This window comes from Chlorocebus sabaeus, chromosome 12 (genome assembly GCF_047675955.1).
Source record: "Chlorocebus sabaeus isolate Y175 chromosome 12, mChlSab1.0.hap1, whole genome shotgun sequence".
NCBI lineage: Eukaryota > Metazoa > Chordata > Mammalia > Primates > Cercopithecidae > Chlorocebus > Chlorocebus sabaeus.
The window spans coordinates 20,259,982-20,273,177 of record NC_132915.1 but is presented as its reverse complement, the minus strand read 5'-3'; the positions used below and the strand labels follow the sequence as shown (position 1 = coordinate 20,273,177).

The following is a 13,196-nucleotide window of genomic DNA, read 5'->3' as shown; positions in this document are numbered from 1 at the left end:
AGACATTAAGGCAATAAAAGCACTATTTGAGATAAATAATGTAATTAGGTAATGATAAAAAGAACTACTAAGTAGGAAGATAGTAACAATTTCAAACTTCTACTCAGTTCATAAAATTGCCTTAATTTTTAAAAGCACAACTTGACAAAACTGTAAGAACTTTTCAAATGTACAATAATCGTGGAAGAACTTAATATTTTTCTCAATAATTGATAGATCAGGAAGACAAAATGAAAGTAAGTAAATTTTATCTGAATACAGTTAGCAAGCTACCTAATACAAAAGTAAATAATGATTCAGCACATTTTAGGGAGCGTTGTCTATGATCTAGACACTTCTGATCATTTGAGGGGCCAGCAATGAACACAATTGGCAATGGTCCTGTGTTCGTACAGCTTACATTCTAGTGGGAGAGGAGTAGACAAAAATAAGCAACTGATAAATATATGATATGCTAAATGGTGAAAAATAAAGCAGATTAAAGGAAGTAGGGAGATGAAAAATGGTAGGGAGGAGGGTTGCTGTTTTACATGTTCAGTGATCAGGGATGCTTAACTCGTAAGATTATATTTGAGGAGTGACCTGAAAGAAGTAAAGGGTGAGCCATGTGAGAAGAATGTCCCAGGCAGAAGTAACAGCAGTTAAAAAGCCCTGATGCAGGAACGTGCTTGGCCTATTTGAGAAACAGCAAAACTAGTGTGCCTGGAGTAGAGTGAGGAACGGCGAAAGTTGACAAAGACATTACCAGGGAACATGCAGGGGATCACATCACGTAGAACTTGGCAAGCCTCTGTAAGGACTTAGGCTTGTGCTTAAGATGAGAGGCCATTGAAAGGTTTTGAGCCAGAGAAATGTGAGCTGGCTGCTGCCTTGAGGCCTAACCACAGGGGACTAGGGTGGAAACAACACTTAAAAGGCTTTTGCAGTAATCCACCTGAGTGATAATGGTGAGTCGAGTGATAATGGTGATTCGACTATTACAGTACTAGAGGTTATGTTCTGCATGTATTTTAAAGGTAGTGTTAATAGGATTGGTTGATAAATTGGATGCAGGATATGAAGGAAAGAGAATCGTGAAGAATAATTCTGAAGTTTTTATGTGTAGCACTGGAAGGGTGAGGTTGTCATTCTTTTTAGGGAAAGAGAGGGTATTAGACATTTCCTTTTTAATATATTAAGCTTACAATATCTCTTAGACATCCAAATGGAGACATCACGTCATTGTTGAGTAGAGGAGTTTGAAGTATAAGAGAAAGATCCAAGCTAGAGGTGAAAATTCAAGATTTGTGAGCCTATAATAAGGTGTTTGAAACCATGAGATTGGATCACCAAGGGAATGAGCTGAAAAGAGAAAAATAAGGTCCAAGAACTTGGCTTTTAGGCACACCATCTCTTAGAAGTTGGGGAAATGAGGAAGACCCAGAAAAGGAGACTAAAAAGAAATGGTCATTAAGTTACCTAAAAAATGTTGTCAATTTCTACAAAAAAGGTAGCTGGGTTTTTGATGCAGATGGCATTGAATCTGTAGTTCCATTTGGGGAGTGTAGCTATCTTAACAGTATTATCTTTTAATCCATGAAAATGCAACATCTTTCCATTTATTTAGGTCTTCTTGAATTGCTTTCAATAATGTTTTACAGTTTGTAATATGCAAGTCTTATACTTCTTTTTAAAAACTTATTCCTAAGTATTTTATTTTTGATGCTGTTTTAAATGGAATTGTTTTCTTAATTTTATATTTGGATTGTTTATTGCTGGTGTGTTGAATCCAACTTTTTTTTTTTTAATATTTATCTGAGTTTCTGCAATCTTACTAAACTTGTTTATTAGCTCTAATGGTTTTGTGGGTTCTTTTGGGGTTTCTATATGAAAGAGTGTATCATCTGAGAACTAAGGTAACTTTACTTCTTCCTTTCTGATCTGGATGCTTTTTTTCTTGCCTAGTTGTCCTGGCTAAAATGCTGAGAGAATAGACATGCCTATATTGCCTCTAATCTTAGGGGGAAGGCTTTCAGATATTTGCCATTAAGTGGATGTTAGCTATAGGTTTTTGTGTCTTTATCATGGAAAGATGTTAGATTTTATCAAATGCTTTTTCTGTATCATTAAGTTGATAATTGTGTTTTCCTTTGTTTTATTAATGCAGTATAATACATTAGTTGAGTCTGATCTTAAACCAATATTGCACACCTGGGGTAAGTCCCATTTGGACATAATGTCTAATCATTTTTGTATTTTACTGGACTTGGTTTGATAATATTTTGTCGAAGATTTTTGTGTGCATATTTATAAGGGATATTGGTCTGTGGTTTTCTTGTGATGTCTTTGCCTGATTGGGGTATCAGGGTAATATTGTCCTCACAAAATGATTCAGGAAGTGTTCCCTCCTCTTCAAATTTTTGGAAGACTTTGTGGAGCATTGATGTTAATTAAAAAAAAAATTAGGAGAATTGATCAGTGAAACCATCTGACTCTTATTTTTATTTCTGGTGAGTTTTAAAATTACAGATTCACTCTCTTTACTTGGTAAAGGCCTAGTTAGGCTGTTTCTTGAGTCATTGTCAGTAGTTTTTATAGAATTTGTTCAGTTCATCTAGATGATCTAATTTGTTGATATATATTTATTGATCATAGTAAATATTTACTAGTATTCTCATATAATTATTTTTCCCTTATGTAGTATTTATTCCTAGTATTCCCTTGTAATTATTTTTTGTTTCTGTAAGATTGGTAGTAGTATTCCCTCTTTAATTCCTATTATTAATAATTTGGGTCTTCTTTTTTTTTCTTTATCAGTTTAGTTGATGGCTTGTCATTTTTGTTGTCCTTTTCAAAGAACCAGTTTTTAGTTTCATTGATTATATTTTTTCTATTCTCTGTTTCTTTTATCTCTGCTCTAATTTTTATTATTTTCTTCCTTCTGCTAGCTTTAGGTTTAGTTTGCTGTTTCTACTTTCTCAACTTGTGAAGAAGTTATATTATTGATTTCAGACCTTCTTTTTTAATGTAGACATTCACATTTATAAATTTCCCTCTGAACACTGTCTTTGCTGCATCTTATAAGTTTGGTATATTGTATTTTTGCTTTTATTTGTTTCAAAGTAGTGAATTTCTCTTGTGATTTTTTTCTTTGACATTTTGTTATTTATGCTTCTATGTTTTAATTTCAACACATTTTTGGACTTCATAAATTTCTTTTATTTACGCATTTCTGGTTTTCTTATGTGTGGTCAGATATCATACTTGTATATTTTCAGTACTTTTTTTTTTCCTTTTTTTTTTTGAGATGGAGTCTCACTCTGTTGCCCAGGCTGGAGTGCAGTGGCGTGATTTTGGCTCAGTACAACTTCCGCCTCCCAGGTTCAAGGGATTCTCCTGCCTGAGCCTCCTGAGTAGCAAAAGGCACACACCATACCCAGCTAGTTTTTTTGGTTTTTTTTTTTTGAGACAGAGTTTCACTCTTGTTGCCCAGGCTGGAGTGCAATGGTGCGATCTCAGCTCACCGCAACTTCTGCCTCCCAGGTTCAAGCAATTCTCCTGCCTTAGCCTCCCTAGTAGCTGGGATTTCAGGCATGTGCCACCACACCTGGCTAATTTTATATTTTTAATAGAGACGGGGTTTCTCCATGTTGGTCAGACTGGTCTCGAACTCCTGACCTCAGGTGATCCACCCGCCTCAGCCTCCCAAAATGTTGGGATTACAGGCGTGAGCCACCGCGCCCGGCCATTTTTGAATTTTTAGTAGAGATGAGGTTTCACCATGTTAGCCAGGCTGGTCTTGAACTCCTGACCTCAAGTGATCTGTCCACCTGGGCCTCCCAGAGTGCTGGGATTACAGGCGTGAGCCGCTATGCCTGGCCTGTTTTCAGTAGTTTTATATTTACATTCAATGTTAGCCAAAAGGCCAAGAAGCAAGTGCTAGTTTTGTGTTATTGAGACATGTTTTATGACCTAATCTGTAGCTAATACTGAATAATGTTCCATTCCACTTGAGAAGAATATATATTCTGCTGTTATTGGTTTGAACGTTCTATAGACGTCTGTTAGGTCTAGTGGATTATAGTGTTCAAGTTCTCTTTTTTCCTTGCTGATCTTTTATCTAGTTGGTATCCATGTTTGAAAATAGGGTGCTGAAATCTTCAACTATTATGGTGGTATTGCCTTTTTGTCTTTTAAATTCTTAGTTTTTGTTTCATGTATTTGGGGCCTCTTTTGTTAACTGCTTATATGTTTATAATTTTTTATCTTTTTGATGGATTGACCCTTTTTCATTATAAAATGCCCTTCTTTGTGTCTAACAATAATTTTTTTAAAGGCTGTTTTTTTCTGACATTAGCAGAGCCACTCCAGCTTTCTTTTAGTTACTGTTCACTTTGCATATGTTTTTTCCTTTTTAGTTGCAACCAGTTTGTGTCTGACTCTAAACCAAGTCTCCTGTGGATAGTGTATTGTTAGGTCATATTTTTAAATCTATTCTGTTTTTATTTTTTTACTTATTTATTTTTTGAGATGGAGTCTTGCTCTGTCGCCCAGGCTGGAGTGCAGTGGTGTGATCTTGGCTCACTGCATCCTCCGCCTCCCAGGTTCAAGTGATTCTTCTGCCTCAGCCTCCCAAGTAGCTGAGATTACAGGCACATGCCGCCACGCCCCGCTAATTTTTGTATTTTTAGTAGATACGGGGTTTCACCATATTGGCCAGGCTGGTCTCGAACTCCTGACCTCATGATCCACCCACCTCGGCCTCCCAAAGTGCTGGGATGACAGACAGGAGCCACCACGCCTGGCCCTATTCTGTTTTCAGGTGGAGACTTTATTCATATGTATATGCTCATGCATGTGTATACATTATGTTAACGGTCCCCAGCCTTTTGGGCATCAAGGTGTGGTTTCGTGGAAGACAATTTTTCCACAGACCAGAGAGGAGGGATAGTTTCAGGATGGAACTATTCCACCTCAGATCATCAGGCTTTAGTTAGATTCTCATAAGGAGTGTGTACCTATATCCCTCACATGGGCAGTTGACAAGAGGGTTCACCTTCTTATGAGTATTTGATGCTGCTGCTGATCTGACAGGAGATGGAGCTCAGGCAGTGAAGCTTGCTCGCCACTACTCACCTTCTGCTGCGCTACTCAGTTCCTAACAGGCCACGGACTAGTACTGGTTCAAGTCCCAGGGGTTGGGGACCTCTTAATAAATATTTGTTGAATATGTGATACTTGTTGAGTGAACAAATTGAGTGGTCACTTATGACCAAATAAGCAAAAATGTTAAATCTAATACTACCATAAGCAGTATATAGTATGTGTTTTTTGTTTTTTTGTTTTTTTGTTTTTAGGCAGGGTCTCACTCTGGCATCCTGATTGGAGTGCAGTAGCTTGGGTCTCAAACTATCCTCCCACCTCAGCCTCCTGAGTGTCTGGCACTTCTAGTGCACACCACCATGTCTGACTAGTTTTTTATTTTTTGTAGAGCGGGGTATGTTGCCCAGGATTGGGGTATGCGTTTACAGTAATACACATCAAGCCCAGTAGGAATGTGAGAACTGTGAGAGTATTTGAATATTAGAAAACTATATAATGTGATTTATAACAGTAATAGATTAAGGAAAATATACCATGGGATCAAAACAATGCCAGAAAAGAAATTCTTATTTAAAATTCATTGCCTATTTAAGATTTCCAAAAACAAATAACAAAAAAGAACTGTTGGTAAACTAAAAGTAGCAATGAACTTTCTTGACTCGATAAGGGGTGCTTTAAAAAAAAAGTTGCTGATAACTATACTTGACAGAAAACTCTTAGAAGCTTTCCCTATAGTCAGGAATGAGACAAGGATGCTTGCAATCCCTTTTTGTTTCTAGCATTGAACTAAAGAAACTAGACAACATAATAGGAAAAGAAAAAGCAACAATTGCTAATACTGTGATTATTATCACAAAGAAAGTTCAAGAGACTTAAACTTCTCTATAGTTCTGTATTTTTCTAGAGAACTTATACTATTTATGTTACAAAAACAATTTAAAATTAGAAAATGTTGTAATATTTTTATTTAATCTGAAATAAGATTGTTTTTAGTAATTGCATTTAAAGTTTATTTATAAGTTTTTGAATAATTTTTAAAATCAAGTCATTTTTTTTTTCCCCCTAGAGCTACAGAGACTTCTGAAGTGGAGAGTCTGCGACCTCCTCGGTTCTTCAATGAAGATGGAGTTATCAGACCGTACAGGTTGAGGGATGGTACTGGAAATCAGATGTTACAGGTAAATTAAGAACTGTCTTATAAATTAAGATTAATTTAGTCAAGTTAGATTTTTTTTAAGTAGCCATTTAATATATATTAAATTATTTGGGCTTTTATCTATTTTGCTTAATTCCACTTATAAGTTTCTTATATTTACTTAGATTTTAAAGTACATTTATTTACTATAAGATTTTTTTTTCTTTTTTACAGGCATCAAAAAGTTTGATATGAAAAGTTAATGCATGACTTTGCAAGTGAAAGCCAACAGTAGATTTTAGTCTTAAAATTTACAAACTACGTACAGCTGTTTCAGTATTTTGAATACAAAGAAAAACGTTTTGTATTGGTAACTTTTAATAGGAATTTTAATGAATCTGGTTTTTTTGTAGGGTATTCTTAGTTCTGCACTGGATTTGCTAGATTTGTCGAAAGCCTTTGTACCTTATATATCCTCATCATTGGTGGTACTTACTTAACCAATGAAACCATTTCTGTTGTGGGGTTATTAAACCACTGGTAGCTTTTATACTAGATATATAATCCTTATATCAATTACACAAGCAGAAGGAAAAACAAAACTCAGGAACACTGCTATTGTGAATTACTCTTGGATTCTTGTGCTTTGCCTTTGAAAATGCTTAAATGGCCATGACCCTCTTCCTGCTTTATTCTAGTGTAGTCTGTATAAAACTTGTGGGATTTAATAAGCAGTTCACATGCAAACCAGTATCTTTTAATAATAAAAAGTAGCTTCTGGAACAATAAATATTTTGAAGGTAGAATCTGTTTAGACAACTTTCTTACTTGGTAAATTTGACTTTTTAAAACCTGGATTATGCTGTAGATAACTAGTAATCATATATAGGCTATACCAGTGTCATGTTGTTTCTGTGGTTTAGAGGTGGAATACTAAATTAAATCATTTGTTTGAAAAAAAAACAAGGAATCATTATGTTATGTAGGGTTGCGGATACTCATGGTAGCAATAAACTATTGGAATACGAAGTTTCCTTTATAGTTTTAATATTTTAAATACTGTGATATTTAATGTGATCAGAGTAAAGATTTAAACTTCAGTATTTTACCTATTGTAGGACATATAGTATTGCATGAAATATACTTCTAACTCTTTCTCTGAGGCTTCTATCTAATATGTTAAAATGTAACCGTAGAGTTAATATGCAATATTTAGTAAAGTGATTTTATACTGTATTTAAAATGTTTTAAAGCATCAAAATAATTATGTATTGGGATAGAACTGGTAATCTATTAAGAGGTTGTGCTCTAATGGACAGATTGTACAGTCTCCACAATGACAGTGTATCGTTCTTTGGAAGGTAGTCAATTTGCAGAAGTCACTTCTGACTAATACAGTCAACACGTGTATTTCTACCCAATACCTGCCTTCCCTTGTTAGAACACAGTTAACAACTTACTAACATTTTACTAGACTAAAAATCAGATGTAGTATGAAGTAAGGATGAGTATTGAGGAGAGTTTAGGAATATATCCTCATTATAAGTGAGCACGTTATAATAACCCACAAGGAAGCCATGAGATACCAATAATTTCTCATGGCTGATAATTTGATTTCAGTGACAAGTACATACCTTCCCATTGTTTTCTGAAGGTTTAAACTTTGAGATGTAAAAACATGACTTTTGACTATGTACTTTTAAAGATACATATTTATTTTTAATAGGTCAGTCTCATCATTAATCGCTAAAAGAGCTATTTAAATGACTAAAAACCACAGCGCTTGTTAGCCATTACTTGTTTTTCAGCAAGCATTTACACAGTATTAGCTGAAATATTTGGATTCACCAAGTACCTTGGGATGTTGCAGTTAGCATTTTTTTCTTACAGGTATAAAAAGTGGATTGTTGTTTTGGTGGTAGTGGGTTTTTTTTTTTTTTTTTTTAAATCAAAGCTCTAGTATATTATTAGCAAACACTTTAAAAATATGTAAATACCAGTACTATGGAAAATAATTAGCTGACACATAAACTGGATTTAAAATCCATCTCATCTGCCTAGATTCTATGTAAGTGATATAATGAAGGTGCCTTAAAATATTTGATACTTTCAAATGTTTCTCATGTTATTTTCTTATTTTCCAAAAAAAGGTGTATTCATTAAATTATATACACTCATATAATGATTAAATATAAAATACATTCTTTTATTGTGCACCTTTCTATCTAGAAGGTAGTACATTATTACAGTGTTTCCTGCTGGTCAAAGTTGCCTATTAGAGAAATAGAATGGTAATTTTAATATAGTCACAGAATACCTTATTGATATCATCAAACCAATTTATACATTGAGTTTGTACCAACTAGTGGAATTGTCTTAGGTCTATTAAGTTATGGAATATTATATCCGTAATTACAGCCTGAGTCATAGCTAAAAAAATCTGCTTTAAAATTCTTCTCACTCTTTGAACATTTCATAATCTTACATGTTTTCAAGCAGTTTGCCATACTTTACTAACCTTTGTGCTTCTTCTTTCCTTTGCCATGCTTACAGAAAATTCAGTTCTGCAGGGAGTGGATTATGACTCACAGTAGCAGTAGTGATGATGATGATGGTGATGATGATGAGTCAGATCTAAACCGTTAAAATTCATATGTTCTTTATTTTACTTGGAATGTTTCATTACCATGTTTTGTATGACTTACACCATAATGCCCATATGTCCATTTAGAGGGAGGTAAAACACGTTTTCTTTTCAAATGTTTTCCTACACATCTTCATAAAGCAAAATAATTGTATTCTTTAAGCACAGAAAAAAAATGTATCTTACATCCAAAGTAGGGCATCCAACATATTATAGATTTGCTTATAGCTTTGTATTACATAGTTTGTCTTTAAGATTTCAAGTTAGACTTAAATATAATTTTGATGTTCACTGGTTTTATTTTAAATTACCTTATTTGTTAGCAAAATGCCTTTTTTTAATGGTCTCTGTAAATTTTCTGGGTTTTAATGTAATGCCACTGTGTGAAAAAAAAAGGAAGAAAATAGTAATAGCATTTAATGTTTTATATTTATTATTTTAAAGATATTTTTGTCAAATTTCTTTTAATAATAATAAACATATGCAATCTAAAGCAGTGTGAATTTGTTGTTCTATCCCCAAATCATATAGATTGAACTACTATTATAAAAAAACAGTCATGGCCTCTCATGGAAGGTTAGATAGTAAAATAATTTATAGTCTGAGAATAAAAAAAAGCCGTTCTTTCATGTCTTTGCTTTACTCTTTATTGTTTTGTTTCACGTATTTTTTGTGAAACAATAAACAAAGTTGGTTTTAATAGTCCTTATAGTCACTTATTAATTTGTATATGCATCTACTGTATTTCTATTATGAATTCAGAATATTTGGAAACTTCTATCGTAAACTATATATATTTTTTCTGTGTAATATTAGGGAAAATGTTACATATATCTCTGAAAGATCCATTAGTAAATCTATTTTATGTTTTGTGTAATAAAGGTTTTTAAAAAAATTTCAACATAGATGAAACTGTCCTATTTCTCTAATATATCAGATGTACATTAAAAAAATTATATGTAAATGATCATTGGTAGTTAGAATGTTTAATCCCTATGACTGCTGTGCTTTTGGATCAACAAAGGAACATTTATCTAGACTTCTGCTAATCGTGTTGCTTATACTGAGCTTCCGCTCTGGCCTACTACAGCGGAAGCTCAGTATAAGCAACTGGTAATTTAATTTAACTGATTCAGCACATGATTTCTTAGTCTCCTCTAATACTTAGGTTTATCAAGTTTTATTTCTATAAATCATTCGCTGTGTTTTTTGAAAGTGACTAAATTTGAAAATATTGAGATTACTGCAAAAAAAACTGCAAAAAAAATCAGCTGTTTTGAAATTTCTTCCTATGCAGAATTCATTCAAATTAAATAGAAATCAAGGTTACGTATGTAAAATTTGTTTGAAAACAAACTTACTAATATGTAAACATCAAAAAGTTCTTTTTGAAAACTATTATGTAAACATCAAAAATTCAATTATTGTTTTAATCGCTGTAGTATTTTTATCTTTTTAGAATAAGTAAATAAAAATAGTGACCATTAAAATAGTCACTACTAGTATCGGATACCAACTTTGTATTTGTTGCGCACCCACTCCCCTCTCACCCTGGGCCAGAATCAAACAAAACTTACTGCTCCTTCTAAAATCTAGAAGGAATACTGCCTAGTTTTGTATTTTGTGTATACCTAAGGAAGGAAGAGTCTGGAAGTTTCTTCATTGTCTTCTTACATTCCAACTTTGCTAGGCACAAGGCCTTTGTAAAAGAGACTGTGGAACTACTTGTTTGCAAGACATTTCCCAAATTTACTGTGTTTGGCCTGTGACAATTTCATGGAATGGGATTCATAAAGATGATCTTAACCTTTCATTCCTTAAGAATTTATCGGAAAAAAAAGTTGTGGTTAGCAGTGATTTACCGTTTTCATGAAAAGAAAATCGGAGGTAGGATTACGTTTATTTAAGATATCTTCAACAGTAAAAATATTTTAGATATTATTCTAGTAACTGGTAAACATTGCTCATGTGATATTAGAGTTTCATCATTCTTCAGTTTTTAGCCCTTAGAGATGAAATGTGCTCTTTAACAGTGTAATTGCCCTTTTTTTTCTGCCACCGTGAAATTGTCTTTTCAAGCCTCTTTGAGGGAAGGTATTAATTGTGGTCCAGTTTTGAAAAAAAACTTTTTTTTTTTTTTTTTTTGCTTTTACTAGAGAAAAATTCAAGACAGAATTGCTCTTTTGTTTTACACCATTGTTCTCTTGATGGAGATAGAGGATCTAAACAAAAATATACTTAATTCTTATCAAATATGTAGAAAATGAAATTATATTTGGATTTTAATAAGATGAACTCTTCTTTTGTTTATCAGTGGCTGTGTAATTAGCTAGAACTTTTAAAATGGTGGTATCTAATAGGAAAGTCTAGTGAGAAAGCTATGTTTGAAAATTGATTATGTAATGCCACACCTTTCCATATGCTTTAACTTCATTTATGTTCCAGATTTCTGCACGATAATTGCTTATGTATAGAAAATGGGAAGGAAGGTTCTCTTCCCTAAGGGAGTGATTACCCTAGAGGTTCCTTATTTTCCTTTGTGTCTGCCTGACACTTGAGTAACATATTGAAAACTGGCAGGAAGAAAAATTTGTAAAAAATCTGTCATTGTGGACACTCATAACCATGGATAAATAATCTAAGCCTGTAAATGAAATTAATTAGTACTCACGTTGGATATAGATAAAACAAATGTAAATTCAGAATAATATTGCCAGTTTTCAGTATTATAGAAAAGGAAGTCAAATTATAATTTATTTAAAATAATCAATATTTTATAAATTTTAGTTTTTGAACCTATTCAAAACACATATCACCGATGCGGTGTTGGATGCTGATTTTAAGTTCAGGTTATTTAAATGTACAGCTGGAGCCATTGCATACTTACGACGAAGACATCAGTATTCAAGATGAAAAATACTCTGTTGTTTCTGTGTCTCAAGGTGATAAATGACTGCTATAGGAGCTACTAGTTTGTCTGATGAAATTTTGCAATCAGCTTTTTTATGGTGGTGGGAGAAGGACCAGAAATAGCCATCCCAACTGTTACTGAGTATTTTCTACTGCATCTTCAAACTTCAGCTTTTTGTTTCCAAGATTTCCTTGCAAAATAGTAAAGAGACTTATGGATCTAAATCAGGTGACATTAAGTGTACACACATTATTTAGCTCAAATAATAACTATGATGGATATGTGAAAATGTCAATTTTATTTATTCCAGCACCTTTGGAATAAAGGGAGCTCAATTAAAAATGCTTATGCTGTTAATCATTAATATTAGTGAATGAATTTGTGAATTCATAAAGTACAGTCAGTACAGCCAGCATTATACAAAACAGAAAGTCCTGCATCAAAGGAAAGTAAAACAATTTCAAATAGGTCTGTGTTAAGAGAACTAATTAGAATAATTTATGATTTTCATAGGGATTTATTGTCTGGTTTGTTTTAACATGGCAGATTATTTATCATTCTCCATAAGTAGTAGTATTTAGCAGTTATTCCATAGCAACCAATGTATAGCAACAATCTACCTCCAAATATCAATTTTAAAACACACGTTTAACAATGTTATAAAACTGGCTTTTGATGAATCTTCTTCATTGCTTACACATGTTTTAAGCAATGAAATTGTAAAGATTTCTACTGAATTGCATTATGCCATTCTTCTGGATCTTAGAGATCCTCAAATATGTGACCACTGAAAATATTATAGGCATTATTTTTGTTTTTTAAAAACATAACCAGGATAGTCAGAGATTTAGCTAAGTATATTCAATTTATCTTAATTGAGCATATTATATTTTTCTACTATAAATTATCATTTATCAGTAATCTGTTAACTACATTATGTCTACAAAGGTTTTCTGAGTATATTCAATAAAACTTGGCATTTCTATGAATTAAAAATTTTACAGACCTGCATTTCCATGGAAAAAGCTAAAAACTTCCTGTGAATCCATTTGCTGACATTGATTCTCAGTTGACTTTAGTATTTTATAAAGATAGGAAATTTTTCAACATTAGTTATTTTCTACATTAAGTAGATTATTTTCTTCATTAAAGTATGCTCATAGAGAAAAGCAGGAAACTATAGAAAAGAAAAAAATTATCCTTTCTCCCCACCGTTTATGGTATATTTCCTTTTTAAATTTTTTTATTCACCTGGTTATGACCCAAAAGTATACATTGCTATTTTATGTTTTACTACATATTTTTATAAGCAGCAGCATTAACTTCTAAAGATTAAAAAAAGTATACCGCTCCTAGAAATATCCCCAGTTGGAAACCTAGTCTTTATTTATGGAGCATGTAAAGACCTAGCAGAACTCTTTTTT

General features: G+C 32.9%; 1 protein-coding gene across 4 annotated transcripts in view; it reads left to right on the top strand.

Annotated features, from left to right (window-relative positions):
- The window catches only part of VPS13A (vacuolar protein sorting 13 homolog A), a 238,929-nt gene that overhangs the window by 199,645 nt on the left and 26,088 nt on the right, over positions 1-13,196 (top strand). For 2 of the 4 annotated variants that reach the window (XM_073021503.1, XM_073021502.1), the window contains one exon: positions 6,149-6,260. In XM_073021503.1, the coding sequence (XP_072877604.1) occupies positions 6,149-6,260 (112 nt within the window). Of the gene's footprint in view, positions 1-6,148; positions 6,261-6,451; positions 9,352-13,196 lie in introns of those variants that run through there. The other 2 variants (XM_073021504.1, XM_073021505.1) reach the window with 2 other exon arrangements.